Source organism: Xiphophorus maculatus, chromosome 12 (assembly GCF_002775205.1).
Source record: "Xiphophorus maculatus strain JP 163 A chromosome 12, X_maculatus-5.0-male, whole genome shotgun sequence".
In the NCBI taxonomy this organism is placed as follows: Eukaryota; Metazoa; Chordata; class Actinopteri; order Cyprinodontiformes; family Poeciliidae; genus Xiphophorus; species Xiphophorus maculatus.
The window spans coordinates 1,760,614-1,779,871 of NC_036454.1; the positions used below are offsets into that span (position 1 = coordinate 1,760,614).

The 19,258-nt window shown below is 46.3% G+C and overlaps 2 protein-coding genes across 4 annotated transcripts; one reads left to right on the forward strand and one right to left on the reverse strand.

Moving 5' to 3' along the window:
* Window positions 1-1,842: 1,842 nt before the first annotated feature.
* Window positions 1,843-19,255, reverse strand: slc18a1 (solute carrier family 18 member A1). Of its 3 annotated transcripts, XM_023343233.1 has the most exons (17): window positions 19,156-19,255; window positions 10,123-10,221; window positions 9,102-9,340; window positions 5,110-5,234; window positions 4,829-4,887; window positions 4,670-4,753; window positions 4,366-4,458; window positions 4,186-4,275; window positions 4,067-4,110; window positions 3,842-3,902; window positions 3,560-3,655; window positions 3,400-3,478; window positions 3,025-3,076; window positions 2,830-2,893; window positions 2,628-2,747; window positions 2,416-2,549; window positions 1,843-2,154 (listed from the first exon to the last, which is right to left on the reverse strand). In XM_023343233.1, exons 2-17 carry the CDS (start codon window positions 10,217-10,219, stop codon window positions 2,035-2,037), a joined length of 1,557 nt encoding a protein of 518 aa, XP_023199001.1. In that variant the 5' UTR covers window positions 10,220-10,221; window positions 19,156-19,255; the 3' UTR covers window positions 1,843-2,034. The 3 variants fall into 3 exon arrangements, with proteins under 3 accessions (XP_023199001.1, XP_023198998.1, XP_023199000.1); XM_023343230.1 differs by having other exon boundaries at window positions 4,186-4,458; XM_023343232.1 differs by lacking the exon at window positions 19,156-19,255 and adding an exon at window positions 11,733-11,763 and having other exon boundaries at window positions 4,186-4,458.
* Window positions 14,723-18,700, forward strand: LOC111610274 (dickkopf-related protein 1-like). The gene is made up of 3 exons (XM_023343234.1): window positions 14,723-15,598; window positions 17,394-17,502; window positions 17,575-18,700. The coding sequence occupies exons 1-3, from the start codon at window positions 15,476-15,478 to the stop codon at window positions 17,880-17,882; spliced, it is 540 nt and encodes a 179-aa protein (XP_023199002.1). The 5' UTR covers window positions 14,723-15,475; the 3' UTR covers window positions 17,883-18,700.
* Window positions 19,256-19,258: the final 3 nt, after the last annotated feature.

The following is a 19,258-nucleotide window of genomic DNA, read 5'->3' on the forward strand; positions in this document are numbered from 1 at the left end:
TGTTTTTCATTTTTTGTTTTAATAAACTGTTTTAATCATTTTTCTCTTTACTTTTTTCCCTTCAGAGACCTCCTCTACTGCACCCAGAAGACAACCAAAAAAACCATGGTCAAGTGCTGAGGTTTCTGCTGTTATGAGGCATTTTAAAGCTCACATAGGTAAAGGAAAACTTGCCACTAAAAATGAGTGCAAACACTGCAAGTTGGTGGAAGGTCCTGTGCTGGCTCAAAGAACAGCACAAAATATCAGGGACTTTGTGAGAAACCGTGGAATAACTGCTATGAGGCAGGCACAAAAGAAAAGGCTCTAGATTTTATGTGAAGTAATCATTTGTTCAAAAGTGTTCCATTTTGTTCATGCTACTAAAACATTTTTTTTTGTTGCCTATCAAACAATATTATCTGTAAAGTCCCGTGACTTAGAGGCTGTTTAAATGTATTTGTGTTGATAGGCAGAAAAGCGTTTTTCTAATGGTGAGGCATTTTTCTGTTGTCCAGCATAAAAATTATTCGAAAAGGTGGCAGAATTTTAATTTAACATTCTTTTACTTATTTATTTATATTCAGAATATTTGGCAACAGTCTGCACCCTAAAACCCTTATTTTACTTTTGTGTATGTTTTGTTGAGGCACTTAAATTAGATTGTTTTTCTTTTGGTAATTTCAATTTGAGGCTTACTTTTATTTTTTAAAGAAAAATAATTGAATTATTTGGTCATATTTACCTAATAAAATATGTTCTGTTAATGCTTTGTGCTGTCACGTTGTGTATTTATGCTAATCAGCAGGTTTTTAAATATGACGTAGTTGTCCCTTTAAAGTTCTCACAATACTTTGTTTTGTTCTCATAAACCACATTTGCTGATGTCCATACAAGCCACCATGTTGTCAGGCTGCTGAAAGAAAGGCTGTGTAGCTGCTATCTGAAACCTAAAGGGAGCTAAATTTTTTTCAGATTTTTTGCAGTGTTTTAAGCCACCTCCCATTGCTCTAGCTACTTGGGAAAGGGTAGTCCAGCTAAACCACCGTCGGGCCTGTTTGGCGAAAAAGGCAGGCTATACCTTATATACCTGTATAGGTGTGTGTGTGTGTGTGTGTGTGTTCAGTAGCACCAGATTAAATGATCTGGATCCTCTGATTAATGATGAATCAGCATCAGATCTGCAGCCTGCAGCGGTTCCTGCGACCGAGCCGCACCAAAGCAGCCGCCGCCTTGATGGAGCCGCTGACGGCTGGGAGCAGGAAGCCTCTGAAGCTGCTGACACACCCACACCCCCCCACACCCCCCCCCCACACACACACACACACACACAGGGACAGTTGACCTGTCCAATCACAACATGCCGACCTTTCAACCTGAATGAAAGCATCACTAAAATGTTTTTATCATTAAAAAATATATATATTTTGGTTTTAAAAACCAAAATCTAAATAATTTTTGTCCTCAGTAGAAACGTTTTGTGGTTCCTGAAACTGGATTCTGTATGTCATAATGTTCATCAGGTCACCCCGAGTTCGGTGAGTGCTTTAAGACAAACCGGACCGGACTGAACCGGACCGGACCGAACTGGTACAGCTGCAGCAGATTGCAGCCTGATTGCAACTCTGTCGTGAATCGGTCCTTTCCTGTTTTTACTATTTCTAGTATAAATGAAAATGTTCATTCTAATTTTGTTTTTAAATTTTTACTTCTCTGTGAATCTGTGATCTGCTCCTCTAGCTTCACCCTGCTGCTGTGCCTGATGTCCCTCTGCTGGACAGAGAGGACATTTCTGTGGTGAAGACTGAACCCCGGCGAGACGCGTTCGTCTCAGAGACGACAGGAGACACGAGGCGTGTTGAAGCGTCCTGTTATTTTTGCACAAACACAGAACAACATGAGGAACCAGCAGCGACTGCAGCTGAAGCCACTGAGGCGTCTTTAAAGTATTCACACCCTGCAGGTTGTCCTCCAGCTGGAACCGAGCCGGCCTGTCTCTGGACAGGAAGTGGGAAGACGTGTCTTTGGGAGACGCCACGGCGGGACGCGAGCGTCTCACTCCTCCGTTTCCTCTTCATCTTCTTCTTCACTCCAGTCGCTGAGAGGAAACTCGCGGCTGTCTCTGGTCGTGTTGTAGCTTTTCCTGTGCATCACACACTCCTGGTCGATGATCGCCTGAAACACAACAACGCTCAGCTGCAGGAATAGAGAACAGGCCGACTGTTGATTGAACAGTCCAAAACCAGGCTGACTGCTGATTGGACGGTCTGATGTTTGGTTATCAGTAAACCAGGGAACAAGGAGAGGCTCAGGGGTCATCGTTGAGGAACGCCTCCAGAATCAGAACCAGAACCAGAAGGATTACAGCAAATCAGTCAGATACAGCCAGACCCATTGGACCAATCACAGACCTCCATCTCAGGTTGCCATAGTTACCATCTTCTCCTCCCGAACAGCCGGGTTTCTCAGCAGGAAGCAGAGCGGTGCGTACAGGATGTTGATCACCCCGATGAACACCATGAGACAGGGGAAGCCCACCGCCTGGACCAGAGCGCCCCCGGTGGACGGGCCTGGAACAGCAGAGGGAATGACGTTGAGTTCTGCAGAAAGTCTGTCGCTCCACCATGTTGTCCTCCTGGTGCCGTTACCGATGGCGAAGCCCATGCAGAGCGCCACGTCGGCGATGGCGTACACGCTGCCGTACACTGAGGCGTGGCGGATGTCCACCAGGTACGCCATGATGGCCATCATGGAGGAGTCCACCATCCCTGGAGGAGCAAAACACACGTCATCACAGCGCCACACCAAGACAGGTTGCATGAGGACAGGAGGTCAGGAGGTCAAGGTCACCGATAGCGAAGCCCAGGCCGCCGTTTGGACCAATCAGACCGTAGATACTGGTGGCGAAGGGAACCTGGGAGACAGGGCGCATCAGAACCGCCATGAGGGGGCGGGGGAGACAAGACGGAGGTGACGGTTAATCTGTGTTTGTGTTGATGAAAGTGGCCGTTGCCATGGTAACCGATGGGCGGGGCTCGGACTCACACACAGCAGGCTGACTCCGACGACGAACATTCCCACCATGGAGCAGAGCCACCTGCAGACACATACAGAACCTGAAGCCAGACGGGTCGGGTCAGAACCGGGTCAAAACTGAGTCAGAACCGGACCAGAACCAGCTCACAACTGGACCAGAATCGGGTCAAAACTGGTCCAGTATTGGACCAGACCTGAGCCAGAAGAGGGTCTGAACAGGGCCAGAACCGTCTCAGTACTGGGTAAGAGCTGAGTAAGAACCGGACCAGAACCGGGTCAGATCTCTTTCATTGTTTGGGCTTCCAGAGAAGGAAATTCTTCTACTCTGACCATCAGAACCAGCAGCTCAGGTTCTGGACCAGAACCAGGAGTTCTGGTACTGACCGTCCCATCTTGTTGGCCAGAAGTCCGAACAGGTTGGTTCCAATCAGGTAGGAAACGCTGGCCGGGAGGAAGGCCATTCCTGCAACACACGGAGGACGGCCGACGGCCAATCAGAGCTCTCCGGGCACAAGCTGAGCGCTGATTGGCCAGAAGGTCGTACCGAGCTGCCACTTGGGGGAACACATGGTCTGCATCATCCAGATGGGCAGCGTGGGCTCCAGGATGGCCACGCCCATGTTGGCGAAGCACAGAGACCCTGCAGAGGGACGGAGGGATGGAGAGATGAAGGGATGGAGGGGTGGAGGGATGGAGAGATGGAGGGGTGGAGGGATGAAGGGATGGAGGGATGAGGGGTGGAGGGATGGAGGGATGGAAGGACAGTTAGACGGACAGTTGGACAGAGTCCTGCTTAGAGACAGGTGAAGGACCAGAGCGTCTGTACCTGCGCTAATCAGGATGTACGGGTCTTTCAGCAGGGTCAGTAGCGGTGTTCCCTCCACGCTCTGAAACACACAAACCCAACCAGGTCAGAACCAACAGAACCAGAACAGAACTGAAAAGCCCAGAAGCTAACAGAAGGAGAGGAGTAGAACAGGGCAGGCAGTTGGACCGGGGCAGTTGGACCGGGGCAGTTGGACCGGGGCAGGTGGATCAGTGCTGGACTCACCCCAGGGCAGATCTTAGAGGGCTGCAGGATGCACAGCTGCAACGCTGCAACACACAGAAACACCTGATCATCACCTCTCCCACCAGCAGGGGGCTCCACTTCCTTCTGCCACTAATTACCTCCGTCAAACATAGCCAGGAAGGCCAGGATCAGGAAGGGGGCGCTCTTCCCCACAAAGTCATACATCACGCTGCCAAACGGCGCTCCGACTGAAACACAGAGGCGGACATGACACAGTGGAACATACACCTGGTTGCAGTGTGTGTGTGTGTGTGCGTGTGTGTGTGTGTGTGTCGCACTCAGGACTCCCATGGCGAGCCCTCCCAGGGCGACGCCCATCGCCACGCCTCGCTCGTCATCGTCGGTGTAGACGCTGGCCAACATCCCCAGACCTGAAGGTGAAACCAGAGCAGTGAGAAGTTTGTGGAACCAATGCTGACATCTAGTGTTCAGGGTGGGAACTGCAGCCATCTCTAACGTTCTGTTCTGTGACCTCTGACCTGTGATTTCATCTGATCCCAAATGTTTTATAGTTTAACTAAACAGACGGCTAATCGCTGCGTGACGACTGATTACATTCTGTCCGTGTTTGTTGGTTCTGACCCGCAACAGACGAGAAGGACGAGCCGATTCCCTGCAGCGAGCGGGCGAAGAACAGCAGAACGTACGTCCCTGAGAAAGCAAACACTGACAAGAACCTGGAGTCAGACACCCGGAAACACTCGGCAGGAGGCTGGTCTGAGTCTGAGAGGAAAAACTCACTGATGGTGGAAACAAACATGATGATGAATCCTGCGAACATCGGGATGTGGTAACCGATCCTGCAGACAGGACATCATTAGGGAACACTGACCCAGTTTGATTCAATCTAAACAGAAATTCAGAGCCAATACTGGAAGTTTTTTCATAATTATAAACGGCTAATAACCAGCTAACAGACAACTAATAAACAGCAGATAAAAAGCCAATAAACTGCTAAAACAACTTAACAAGTTAAAATGTTTCCACAATTTATAAAGGGTTTATTAATGTGATAATAATACCTGTTGGTGAGCGGACCAACAAACGGGTTGACCAGCAGCTGGACCAAAGCTTTAGAGGCAAACAACAAACCAACCCGGACATTTTCCTTCTCCAGGAAAACACTGTCCTGAAGACAAGAGGAGTCCTGGAGGGAGGGCGAGAGAGAGAGAGAGAGAGAGAGAAAGGCTATAGATGATCAGATGAACACCAATCAATCAACAAATCTTTATTTGTAGATCACTTTTCATACGACACAAGGACAACACAAAATGTTTTACAGAAGATCAAAACAGGAAGTGATGAAAGCAAAAAAAACCACAAAATGACCAAAGGAGCTCAAGTTCTTCACCACTAAACCAAAAGATTTATTATGTTGATGTGACATGAGAGGAATAACCTGAATCATAAATAATAAATAACTAAAAATAAAATAAAACAAATAAATAAATGAGCTAAAATAAAAATGAAAGATAAAACCCTCAATAAATATCATCCATCCATCCATCTTCTTCCGCTTATCCGAGGTCGGGTCGCGGGGGTAGCAGCTTCAGAAGGGAGGCCCAGACTTCCCTCTCCCCAGCCACTTCTTCTAGCTCTTCCGGGGGAATCCCGAGGCGTTCCCAGGCCAGCCGAGAGACATAGTCTCTCCAGCGTGTCCTGGGTCTTCCCCGGGGCCTCCTCCCGGTGGGACGTGCCCGGAACACCTCACCAGGGAGGCGTCCAGGAGGCATCCTGACCAGATGCCCGAGCCACCTCAACTGGCTCCTCTCGATGTGAAGGAGCAGCGGCTCTACTCTGAGTCCCCCCTGGATGACTGAGCTTCTCTCTCTGAGGGAGAGCCCAGCCACCCTACGGAGAAAACCCATTTCGGCCGCTTGTATCCGTTATCAGAATCGCCTCGAAGCCGTACGGAAGTCTTTCTCCATGGCCTCTCCAAACTCCTCCCACGCCCGAGGTTTTGCCTCAGCAACCACCCGAGCCGCATGCCGCTTCGCCCGCCGGTACCCATCAGCTGCTTCCGGAGTCCCACAGGCCAAAAAGCCCCGATAGGACTCCTTCTTCAGCCTGACAGCATCCCTCACCGAAGGTGTCCAGCAACGGGTTCGACGGTTGCCGCCGCGACAGGCACCGACAACCTTGCGGCCACAGCTCCGATCGGCCGCCTCGACAATGGAGGCACGGAACATGGTCCACTCAGACTCCATGTCCCCCACCTCCCCCAGGACGTGTTCGAAGTTCTGCCGGAGATGGGAGTTAAAGCTCCGTCTCACAGGGGATTCCGCCAGACGTTCCCAGCAGACCCTCACAACACGTTTGGGCCTGCCAGGTCTGACCGGCTTCCTCCCCCACCACCGGAGCCAACTCACCACCAGGTAGTGGTCAGTGGACAGCTCCGCACCTCTCTTCACCCGAGTGTCCAAGACATACGGCCGCAGATCCGATGAAACGACGACAAAGTCGATCATCGAACTGCGGCCTAGGGTGTCCTGGTGCCAAGTGCACATATGGACACCCTTATGCCTGAACATGGTGTTCGTTATGGACAATCCATGACGAGCACAGAAGTCCAACAACAGAACACCGCTCGAGTTCAGATCGGGGGGCCGTTCCTCCCAACCACGCCCCTCCAGGTCTCACTGTCATTGCCCACGTGAGTGTTGAAGTCCCCCAGTAGAACTAGATAGATAGATAGATAGATAGATAGATAGATAGATAGATAGATAGATAGATAGATAGATAGATAGATAGATAGATAGATAGATAGATAGATAGATAGATAGATAGATAGATAGATAGATAGATAGATAGATAGATAGATAGATCTTTATTGTCATTGTCACAAGGACAGCGAAATTTAAAAGGTGCCATCAGTCAGTGCATATGCTTAAAAACAAAAAATAACACAATTCACACACAATGTAAGAATTAACAAATAACTGAAAAAAACCTAATAAATAAGAACAGCCACATTCTCACATCCATCATTTATGATGATTAATGGTTGTTTTTGATTGCATTTAGTTTTGTTATTGCTGTCGGGTAGAAACTGTCTCTGAGACGTTGGTTCTGGTTCTGGTTGCTCTGTATCTTCTGCCTGAAGGCAGCAGTGTGAACAGAGAAGGTCCGGGGTGAGAAGTGTCCTTTGTGATGTGTTGTGCTTTTCTTAGACAGCGGTCGCTGTGCAGGTCCTCCAGTGAGGGGAGAGGGCAGCCAATGATTTTTTGGGCTGTATTCACAACCCTTTGGAGAGCTTTCCTTTGAGCCGTAGTGCTGCTGTTATACCAGACGCAGATACAGTAGGTCAGTATGCTCTCTATGGAGCACTTGTAGAAGGACACCAGCAGCTTCTCCTTGATGTTGTTCCTCCTGAGAACCCTCAGGAAGTTCAGTCTTTGCTGGGCCTTTTTTATCAGCTCCAAGGTGTTCATGTTCCATGTGAGGCCCTGCTCAATGTGGACCCCCAGGAAACGGAAATCAGCTACCCTCTCCACACATTTTCCCCCAATGGTTAGTGGTGTAATGTCCGTTTCATTCCTCCTGTAATCTATTATGAGTTCTTTTGTCTTTGAGTTGTTGAGGAGCAGATTGTTCTCCCTGCACCACAATCTGCTCCTCAACAAGGGAGTCCCCAGGAGGGGGTCTCTCCAGTACCCCCTCTAAGGACTCCAAAAAGGGTGGGTAATCTGAACTGGCATTCGGCCCGTAAGCACAAACGACAGTCAGCACTCGGCCCCCCACCCGTAGGCAGAGAGAGGCTACCCTCTCATTCACCAGGGTAAACCCCAATGTACAGGCGCCGAGATGGGGGCAACAAGTATGCCCACTCCTGCCCGGTGCCTCTCACCTTGGGCAACTCCAGAGTGGAAGTATGTCCAGCCCCTCTCAAGGAGACTGGTTCCAGAACCAGAGCCATGTGTCCAGGTGAGACCGACTATTTCTAGCCGAAACCTCTCGACCTCACACACTAGCTCCTGCTCCTTCCCCACCAGAGAGGTGACATTCCACGTCCCAATAGCCAGTTTCTGCAACCGAGGATCGGACCGCCAGGGTCCCCTCCCTGGGCCGCCACCCATCACACAATGCACCCGACCCCTTTGGCCCCTCTCACAGGTGGTGGGCCCATGGGAGGGGGGGCCCATGTTTCCTCTTCGGGCTGAGCCCGGCCGGGCTCCATCAATAAATACCAACTGTCTAAATAATAAATAAATAAAATGACCGTTATAAAGTGGGAAAAGTGGAGAATTTGAATTCCTGATTTTTACTGTAAGATTCTCAGAGACAAATTATTAAAACTTCAGTTTTGGGCGTGCCGTGGTGGCGTAGCGGTTAGCGCGACCCGTATTTGGAGGCCTTGAGTCCTCGACGCGGCCGTCGCGGGTTCGACTCCCGGACCCGATGACATTTGCCGCATGTCTTCCCCCCTCTCCTTCCCTGTTTCCTGTCAGCCTGCTGTCATATAAGGGACACTAGAGCCACAAAAGACCCTGGAGGGGTAAAAAAAAAAAAAAAACGTCAGTTTTCAGTCGGATCAAAGGTCATCAGGAGGTGAGCTGAAACCTCCTCAGCTCACCTCTGGCATGATAACAAGTTTCCAACAATCAAAAGGTGCCAGAGTAGTTTCTAGGAGGAGGTTTTCGACTCATGCAAAACAAAAAGTACTGGCGGAGAGTTTTCTGGTTGCAAAACGTGGGCTTTCTTTACGAAACTCTCTCTGAGTTGACTTTCAAAAAATGTAAAAAATAAACTTTATTTGGTGGTAGAAAAACTATTTCACTTCTCACTCCTTAACCAAACAATCAGATCCAGAACAGCAGTGACCAGAAGGAGGGTCTAAGCAAAACAAATAAACAAGTTACAATAGATATATCATTCACACAATCTTAGATCTGTTACATTAATACATTAGCAAAAATAAATTAATCCAATTCTTAATAGGCTCCAACAAACCGTGTTGGACTCGGAGCTGACCCGGCTGAACGCCGTGTGATGAAGATGATGAAGATGAACCTACCGACATGTTGGAGGTCTGGTTGGCCAGCAGCAGCTCTGCAGCAGCCTCAGCTCGGCTCTCCTGCAGGTCAAAGGTCACATTGTTAAATAAAGACACCATCGGGGGTGGCCGGGGGTTCTGCTGCGCCTCTGGACCCGGGGTGGCTGTTCTGCTGCTGGAGGTCCGGGAGGGCGCGGCGTCCGGGACGGTCTGTGGTTCCGGATGCTCCATGGCGTACAGGAAGGTTGGGATGATGGGAACTGAAAGAGGAAAGTGGTTCTGATGATATCAGAGGCACCAGAACCAACAGAGAGAGAGACGGGTCTGAGCCGAAACAGTCCGATCTAAAGTTCAAGCTCAGGAGGGGAAACATGTGAGTGTGTGACCTCTGACCCCGCAGAATCTGAGCACCGCTGAGGCTAATAGAGGGAGACAGTGTAGACCCGCCAGGTCAGAGCGCAGTTCTGCAGGAGTCCAGCCGGGTCGGTTCCCCTGGGGCAGGTCGGTTCTACAACAGGTGGTCCAAACCTTTGGTCCATTTAGCCAAAACGGTAACATTAGGTAAAAACTCACTGTGTTTTCGATCAATTGATGATTCAACGGTTTAATAAAGTTGTCAGAAAAGAGAAAACTGTGAACTGTTTGTATCCAAAACTCAAGAAGTTCATATCAGATTTATTATGAGAAATATTTGTCAGGTGATTTTTAGAAAACAGGTAAATGTTGTCAGTTTGGAGCAATAAAAGCAGAATTTATCTCATCTGGGAAAAGGGATTTAAAGGTGAATACTTTGTAAAAGATTTAAGTTCATCCCTGAGACTGGGGTCAAAGTTCAGCAGGAGAACCAGCCTGGGATGGTTTAGATCAGTGGTTAAAACGGCTTAGTCAAAGTCTGGACCTGAATCTGATTTTAAATTAGATGTTCTCCATCCATCCTGACTGGACCTATAGTTCTGACTCACAGGGTTGAATAGAAAAGCAGATTTCAGAACCCGTCGATCCGGTCCTAGTCAAAGTTTAGAGTGTGTCGTCGTTCCCTCACCGACGACGGTGAGCAGCATGTTGTCGAGCAGCAGAGCAACGCAGACCACCACCAGCACCAACCTGGGAGAGCCACGACTCTGGAGCAGCCACGCCATGCCTGCACACACACACACACACACACACACACACACACACACACACACACACACACACACACACACACACACACACACCAGAACCAACACAGAAATGTCAAAAACTGTCACTGCGGAGGATAGCAATGATTAAAATGACAATAACACACTGTTTGTGTTTTTTCAGTGTAATTAGACGCATTTCTTGTTTTTCACCAGTTTTTCTGTCAGATTATAATTTGATGAAAGTTAATTTCTGTTTTATTTCCATTCATGCTCCCTTCATATCGTTTGTACTGCTCCTGCATATCACATCTGATCTTTAATAAACTCCAAGCCAGGCTGTTATCATGCAGGATCCAGGTATTAGTCTGATCCCGCCGTCTGCAACTGCTCCGCCTGGTGTCTGACCTGACACTCTGGACGGTCAGCAGCTTTGGTCTTTAGTGATAATTTCTCACTCAATGCCTCTGACGTCCTGTGATCACCCTCCTCTCCCTCCTGCTCTCCCTCCGTGTTTGATTGTCAGGTTTGAATTTTCTCCAAAGTTAAAGTTTTTTTCCGTGACAATGTTCCAGGATCAGATTGGATATTTACAGATTTCAACTCACCATCAGGCTAAAAATGTTCAGAGAAAACATTAAAACATTAATCTGATTTCAAAGAAAAAGAATAAAACCACCTTTAAATCATGTACGCCCCATTATTCCTGCACATCCGTCAGTGTTTGGTAGTTTCTATCGTAGTTAAAGTGAATTTAACTCAACCAGGTTTCTGGCTAAACTCCTCTGGATCATAACGAGACGGATGAAGAAACTATTTAAAAGCTGATAAAAGCAGTAATTAAATGTCTTTGGTTGTAAAACAGTGAGGGTAAAACTAAATTCTAACATTATGAATTTATTCCCAGAAATGAACTCTCATAACGTCAGCAGCAGGTTCGTTAAGTTTTGGGTCTGCTGATTGTTTCAGATGCTGTTTCCTGCCTCCGTAACGTAATTATCCCACATCCACATGCCGCCTTCTCCTCTTATCGTCCTCCATCTCATTTCCCATCTCTACCTCTGCTCTCCTGTTTCCACAATAAAATTTATCTAAAATTTCATTTTTCTTTTCAGTATTTTGTCGGATGCAAGAGGAAAGGACACAGCAGATTGCCAGAGTTTTAGGAAATTAAGGATTTTCCAGAAACTAAACTTCACAGAAACCTTTTCTTTAAACAGACAAATGATTGATTCAGAATTAACACCAGCAGATGATTTTAAAATAAAAAATAAATTAGAAAAATGGAACTAAAGTAGAAAATCCAAATAAAATAAAAAGTAAACTAATAAACTTAAAATGGAAAAGAAAGCATTTTTAAATCAATTTTTTTAATAAACATTAAAATTTAAAGTAAAAATTGTTAAAAAGCCTGAAATAAAATAACCAAGAAAAAATTTAAATCCACTAAATATAAAAAAATTGTCAAAATGAAACCTTAAAATTTGATGATTTTTAAAAAGAAAGATCAGAATAAAATCCTATTCATTACCATAATGCAAACATGTTCCACAGTCTGTTAACGCTTCATTGACAGATCAGATTTAAGGTAAAAACCGTGAGTCAGAAGCAAACAGGTGGTCCTACCTGAAGCTGAGATGCTCTTTTATTCTCCGTCCAGCAGATGAACGTCCGGCTATAAACCCCCCAGAAAGGAGGGGCTGGGAGTGGGGGTGGGGGAGGAGGAGATGAGGTGGATGTTTCCTCTTTTTCATTCTAATCGGGATAATCTCAGCCATCATGAAGACAGTCTCAAAATCTGGACTCTCCACATTCTTGTTTTCATAATTTATAGGGACTTTTTCAGCCGTTGTGAGGATTCTGTGAATTACGGGGACATTCAGGAGGTTTAACACATCTGAGTCCATTTCAGGTTCAGATCAGAACCATGTTTGGCTCAGACGTGTGTCAGTGTTGTTGGTGAGTGTGTGTGTGTGAGAGAGAGAGAGAGGGGGTGAGTGTGTGTGTGTGAGAGAGAGAGAGGGGGTGAGTGTGTGTGTGTGAGAGAGAGAGAGGGGGTGAGTGTGTGTGTGTGAGAGAGAGAGAGGGGGTGAGTGTGTGTGTGTGTATCTGTGTAAGAGAGAGCGACGGTGTGTGTGTGTGTGTGTATCTGTGTAAGAGAGAGTGACGGTGTGTGTGTGTGTGTGTGTGTGTATCTGTGTAAGAGAGAGCGACGGGGTGTGTGTGTGTGTGTGTGTGTGCTTGTAATTGCGAACGTCTGCTCTTCTCTTATTGAAGTCCTGGAACAACCTGCAGGCTTCAGATCTTATCTCCGGCTCCCTTCTCAACACGCTGCCGCTCTGCTTACACGGCAGCAGGACACGCTTCATGTATGTCATGTTGGCACACGATCCACATACAAGCAGAGATGAAACAGATGCAGCAGAAGGTTAAAGGTCAGATGCGATTTAGATGGCGAGTATGTCTCTGTTTTAACGTCAGCACTGATCAGTTTCCAAATCGTCCACCACCGCTCAACCTTCTGGCAGCAGCTCAGTTTAGGTCAGCAGTGCAGGGCTAGAGATAATGTCAGGAGGCCCCAGAGCACCGGGGGCCCTCAGGGGGCCACCGGGGCCCCAGCAACCAGACAGCAGGGCAGTGAGGAGCCTCCAGCTATGTTAGCCTGACAGAGAAGCTGTTCTGCACTGGTGATAATGACCAGACCAGAAGAGGACCGGCTGAAGTTCTTCATCTGCTGTGATCTATTGATGTATTGATCACAGCAGATGAACCTGCACTTCCTCCACTTGGTTTGCGATCATGAACAGTTCCTGCCGACAGAGGCATGTCTTTTATCCGTTTGATTATCTTGTCTTTGTTCGGAAGATCATCAAAAAGTTCATTGGCTACATGAAGCATGAACGTTTTAGCATACTCGCCATCTGTGAATGGTTTTCCGTTCCTCACTATTGCTAAGGATCCAGCAAAGCTAGTGGAATTATAGTCGCCTTGTCGGGTCCATACGCGGAGTGGCTGCTGGCTAGCTTGCACGCTGCTCAGTAGCTCTTGGCACGCTTTCTTTCTACTGTCTCCCGCCGGGTATTTTGACGCAAAGGTAGCATGGCGTGTGTCAAAATGCCGCTTTACATTCGGCCGTTTCATCGACGCAATTTTGTCATTGCAAATTAGACACACCGCAGAACCTGCTCTCTCCACAAAGGCAAATTCTTCGGTCCATTCGTCCTGAAATGTACGATACTCCTCGTCTTTTTTTCTTTTCGCCATCTTCTTCGTCGAAGGGTTAGCTTTGAGCTAATGCCCGAGCAGACTGATTCAAAAGGGGGCATTTACCTGTTTACCCAGCAACAGCCAACGTAGGCTATTATCATCCAATTAAAATAATGGACTGCTCCTGCAGCCAATAGCAAGCCTGAACAGGACATGAGCGGTGGAAAATCCAAATCCAAGTTTTAATCCATCCAAATTAAATATTTTATGTTTTATCTGTGAACCAGATGCAATCATCAAAAGAGCCACACCTGGCTCGCGAGCCATACGTTCCCGACCTGTCATAGACGTTTCTCAGTGACTATGTTTGATTTGACAAAATTAACATCTGTTAATTAAATTTCAAAATAAGAGCATCAACATCAATCACTGTTTTAATAAGTTATTGTAGAGATTTTTCAGAGATATTTATAAATAGTGAAGGCTAAATATTGACAATTTGCGAGTTTCATTTGTTTAATGAAATTAACTAAATATACAAAATGTACTCAATCAATCATCAATCAAATTTTATTTGCACATTTCAGCAACAAGGCATTTCAAAGTGCTTTACATCATAAAAACACAAAAACACAAAGTCATGCAACACAGAATCAACAATAAAACATCACATTAAGTTCCATCAATTTGTAATTGATTACATTTCAAATACAATCCTAAACAGGTGGGTTTTTAGTCCAGATTTAAAGGAAGTCAGTGTTTCAGCTGTTTTACAGTTTTCTGGAAGTTTGTTCCAAATTTGTGGTGCATAGATGCTGAAAGCTGCTTCTCCTCGTTTGGTTCTGGGGATGCAGAGCAGAACCAGAACCAGAACCTGAGAGGTCTGGAAGGTTGATACAACAACAGCAGATCTTTAATGTATTGTGGTGCTAAGCCGTTCAGTGATTTATAAACTAACAACAGGATTTTAAAGTCTATTCTTTGAGCTACAGGGAGCCAGTGGAGGGACTTTAAAACTGGTGTTATGTGCTCTATCTTCCTGGTTCTAGTCAGAACGCCAGCAGCAGCATTCTGGACCGTTGGTTTGTCAGTCAGACCTGTGAAGACGCTGCTGCAGGAATCAAAGCCTGGAAAATGAAACGCCTGGATGCTAAAATATGGTCAGCCATCACACTGCAGGAGATGGCTTGCAGTAAGGTTCAGTAAATGATAAATGGGCGTGTGTGTGTGTGTCTGTGTGTGTGTGTGTGTGTGTCAGTGTTACAATGTTGTTGTTTTAACAAGATTAGCTCACAAGCTAACATTACTTCAGGCTTTCATCAGGTCAAAGGTCAAAGGAGGTTGGGAGAAGTAGAGCCTTGGTTTCATTCTTTCATCTCTAAGTCCAGACGGACGGATGGATGTCAGATTTTCTCTCTGATCCTGTTCTTTCATGAAACGTTTTCCAGTTTTTTGAGCTAATTTAAATCAGTTTGTGTCTAATCTGGAGATTAAAGCAGTTTCCTGTAATCCCATCTAAGCTCCGCTCCTTTCTTCTTCTTCTCTGCTGACAGAAACAAACTTCCTCACTCCGTTAGAAGAGCTCCTGAGGTTTAAATCTGTTTTCATCATCGGTTAACTCAGCTTTAATCGCCCGCAAACAGCCGCACATCCGCCACCGGAGCGCCGCAGCTCCAGCCTGATGAGTCGCCATGGTGACCTCAGGACCACATGAAGGGAAAACCACACACGCCTTCAAACGCAGCAGCGCTACCTGCCCGGCTCCCCAGGTGTGTTTTAATCTCTCTGCGGTCTCTATGGTGTCGGGTTTCAAACGGCCGCCTCACCTGAGGCCTTCCAGGAAGGAAACGAAGGCGGCGCTGTCCCGCCGACTGATGCGGTCGAGCTTCAAACGCCACGCCAGACTTCTGAGGCTCTGCAGGCTCAGCGGAGACGGATCAGAGGCAGCACGGCGCTATAAAACCCCACGGCTCCTGAAGGCAGCGCAGCACTCACCTGGCTGGCTGGGAGAAAGGAAGAGGAGAAGATCCTGAGGAAGAGGAGTGATTTCAGAGGAAGGGTGGATTGATGGATCGCAGGATGTGGATCTATCGCAGCTTCCTGTGTGCTTCGCTGGTCTGTGGTTTGGCGCTGGACTCCAACACCATCCGGTCGTCCAAAGAGGCGGCGCTGCAGAACGCCGAGCAGCCGGTGAGGCTAAAGTTTCACACTCTGGAGACTCTTCCTCTCCTCTTCCTCTCCTCTTCCTCTCCTTTTGAATCAAACTGAGGAGTTTCTGCTAACGCTAGCTGCCCAATAATCTGCTGTCAGTTTATCTTAATGTTCTCTGACTCCTCATTCCTGTTTTTTATCATTCAAGGTAAAAAATTATTAAAACTTCATCTAATGATGCTGAGAATCTCAGATAAAATACATCTGCAAACAAACAACAGAAACGTTCTTTTTCTCTTGTGGTTCTGCAGTCCAGACTCGTTTCCTCCTGTTGTAAGATTCGACGTTGAGACATTTTAAAATGATTCGGGTCAAATGTTCTCAAGATGCAAATAAAACAGAGAGAAAATGGAGATGAATCAATTAATTTAAGGAAAACCCTGAGAGATTCATCCAGCTTTTATCTTGTGTTTTCATAGATTCAGGCATGAAAAGCTGCTAAACTCAAAGGATGAACCAGTTTCTGTTTGATTCAGGATCAAAGATCCAGTTTTAGACTGAAGGTTTAGTCATTAAGGCTCATTAGAGCAGGAGTGTCCAAACGTTCAAAATCAAAATCAATCAAATACAGAAATTAAAAGCAGATCTGAAGAACCAAGGTGAAATTTAGAGTATAAGTCAATGAGGATGTGTTTCCAGTTACTATGGCAACCAAAGGAAAGCAGAACGCTTGGAAAAGATGATCACTGTGTGTCGCATTCAGCATCTTTGTAAGTAGATTTTAATTTAAAAGTTGTAGTTTTGTCCTAATTTATTTGATTTATTTTAATTTAGGTTTAATCTAATCCACTTTGAACAGTTGTGACCTGGAGAAAATCCCACAGATGAAACAGATTCATAGTCAGGAGATTTTAGCTCCAACAACATTAGACGTCATTTTAAATGTTTATTTTTGAAGCTCTTATTTCCAACCAACGACCCAAAACATTAAAAACTCATTTTAACCTAATTACTTTATTCAAGCCAGCTTTTGTTTGGGGTTTCTGTTTAGCTTTCCTAACTTAGCATGTCTCAGCTCAGGTTAGCTTAGCTGAATATATCTTAGCTTCATCTACTTTCAGTTTTTTTCCTTTTCCTAACTGAGCCTCATTTAACTTAGCTTGTTAGCTCAGTGTTTCGTACTTCACATTGTCTAGCTTTGTTTAGTTTAATTAGTTAGCAACGCTGCTTTGCTAAGCTAAGCTTAGTTTATTTAAGTTTGAATTGTGTTCCTAGTTTACCTTTTCTAGTTAACCTGCTTTAGGTTAGCCTAGTTAGCTCAGTTTAGCCTGTTTGCTCTTCATGACTTGATTTATTTGTCTGTATTTAGAATATCTTAGTTTTTCTAACTTTGATTTTTAAAATTGGTTAACATAATCTTACCTATTTTTCCAAGATTAGCTAAATTCTGTTGTTTCAGTTAGCTACCTGTAATTAGCCCAGTTAGCCCAGTGTTTATCCTACCTTTGCATTATAGATCTTTATTTATTTTTGGTCTGTTTAGCTTTACTCTCCCCCACTGCCATTCTAGTTTAGCACATTTTTTATCTTAATTTAGGTTAGCTCATATTATTTTTGCTTCTATTAGCTCATTTTAGCCTAGCTTAGCTTAGTAGATGCTACTTTTTCTCATGTTAACAGATTTTCTGTCCAGATAAAAAAGAATTTACTTATTTTTAGCAGCTAATCGGTTGATTTAAATTCAAAGCGGACTGTTAATCAGTGACCTGAGCGAGCAGAAGCCGTATGTTTCCGTCATCAGTCGATATGCTGACGATGCGCTTCTGTTCTCCAGAGGGGAGGCTGCAGTAACAGAGCTCAGAGGAGACACTCCAACACCGACCGACAGCTGGACCGACACCAAGTCAAAGACAGAATCACAGACAGCTTCAACAGAACCAAAGGTGAGTGGCTGGATTCCGACTCCCAGCATGCCCTGTGGCTCCGCTCTGACACCTAGCATGTTTTAACTCCAGAGATATCGAGCTGCGTCCGATCCGGGGACTGTGCCGCCGGCCTCTGCTGCGTCCGGTACCTGACCTGGAAGCGGTGCCAGAAGATCCCGCTGGAGGGCGAGGCCTGCCAGCTGTGGGGCGCCACCAAGCGCCACCGCAACCTGGGCCGCTGCAACTGCGCCGCCGGGCTGGCGTGCGCCGCGGCAGGCGGCGCAGATCAGGCCAGCAGCAAGCGGCAGGGAGTCTGCATGGTCCGGTCCGGACCGGCCCAGAGGAAGACCAGGCACTCCGGCCGGAAGAAGAAGAGGACGGCGGAGCGAAGCTGCTGAAGGAACTGAGCCAGGGATGGGGTCCAAACTGGCCTGGGGGCCGTGACCGGGCCCTCCATTCAACCTTATGGACACGTTCTTCTTCTCCCCTTTAGGGAAAACCCAATAAACGTTCATGTGAGCGGCTCAAAAACTGGATCAGAACTCAGAGTGGACCCAAACACCTGATCCGGTTCATCTCCCAGACTCAACATGGCAACCTGCTGCAGGCTATCTGGGCCAATATGGCAACCCGCTCCAGGCAGCCTGGTCCAACATGGCAACCTGCTGTCTGGTCCAAACTGAAAACCTGTCAGTGTTTAAATCAACCAGATCTTTTCTTCCTATCAGAACCAGAACCACCCAAGATTCAGAATCTGAGTTACTTAAAAATCCAGATTCTTCTGTTTGGGTCGAGCTGAACCAGAACCTTTTGGTTCCAGACAGGACTGGCCTTCTGTTTCCAGTTAGCATAAAGTTAAGATGTTCTGATCCAGATTAAACACAGCGGTTCTGTTCTGTTCAGCAGAACGGCTTCGCTCCAACATCGTCCCGGTTCTGGTTTTGTTGACCTGTGAATCTGCCGATCGGACCCAGAAAGGAAACCAGAACCAGAACCTCGGGTCCAGGCTGAAACTGTGGAGGAAATGGTTCTAAAACCACCGACCAGAACTCAGCTGGGGGTCAAAGGTCAAATAAACTGTGAGAACGTTCATCCCGGTTTCAGATGAACGAATCAAGGTTCTGGTGGTACCAGAGATACTTTCCTGTCATTCAGAGGTCAAAGGTCACCTGTAAATATAGAAATGACTCGCATCGTCCTGTTGATATTTTTCTGATTAAATCTCAATAAAAGTTAATTTGTTATAAATCTGAATATCTGACTTTTTCTCTGATAAACATGTAAGTGCTGCCCCCTGGTGGAGGAGCGGAGTAACTGCTGCTGACCTTTGAACTCCTGGTCCTGTCAGAAACTCATCAGTAAAATTTGAGAGCTGAATATAAACTTCATTTTTCCATAACAGTAAATAATTAAAGGTCGTTTTGATCTCACAACCAGATTCTGATTTGATCAAATATTTCTGGATCCATTTGAACTTTGACCTAATGATTAAACTCGGTGGCTGTAGAAAGTATTCAACCTCTGCCATGTTTTACTCTTGTTTTTGTGAGTCAGGAGCAAAAATTTTAGATTTTTAAAAAAAATTTATGTCAAAGTGAAAAATTATTTTTGGTTTTTACAAAAAGTTTCCCCCTTCCAGTCAGTGTTTAGTGTTTTAACCCGGATGTTTACCTTAAGCCGCTCCTCTTAGCAGCTAGCCGTCCCGTTAGCATTTCCAGCCAGCTTCTTCATCCCTCCTCTTCCTCAGTTTGTCCTCTTCATCCTCTCATTCTTG

Coding starts and splice junctions, on each gene's coding strand:
- LOC111610274 (XM_023343234.1), top strand. CDS start 15,476: ATGGATCGCAGGATGTGGATCTATCGCAGCTTCCTGTGTGCTTCGCTG. Junction 15,599..17,393: donor TGCAGAACGCCGAGCAGCCG/GTGAGGCTAAAG, acceptor TCTGTTCTCCAG/AGGGGAGGCTGCAGTAACAG. Junction 17,503..17,574: donor CAGCTTCAACAGAACCAAAG/GTGAGTGGCTGG, acceptor TTTTAACTCCAG/AGATATCGAGCTGCGTCCGA.
- slc18a1 (XM_023343230.1), bottom strand. CDS start 10,219: ATGGCGTGGCTGCTCCAGAGTCGTGGCTCTCCCAGGTTGGTGCTGGTG. Junction 4,754..4,828: donor CATGTTTGTTTCCACCATCA/GTGAGTTTTTCC, acceptor GGTTCTTGTCAG/TGTTTGCTTTCTCAGGGACG. Junction 4,459..4,669: donor GTCCTTCTCGTCTGTTGCGG/GTCAGAACCAAC, acceptor TTTCACCTTCAG/GTCTGGGGATGTTGGCCAGC.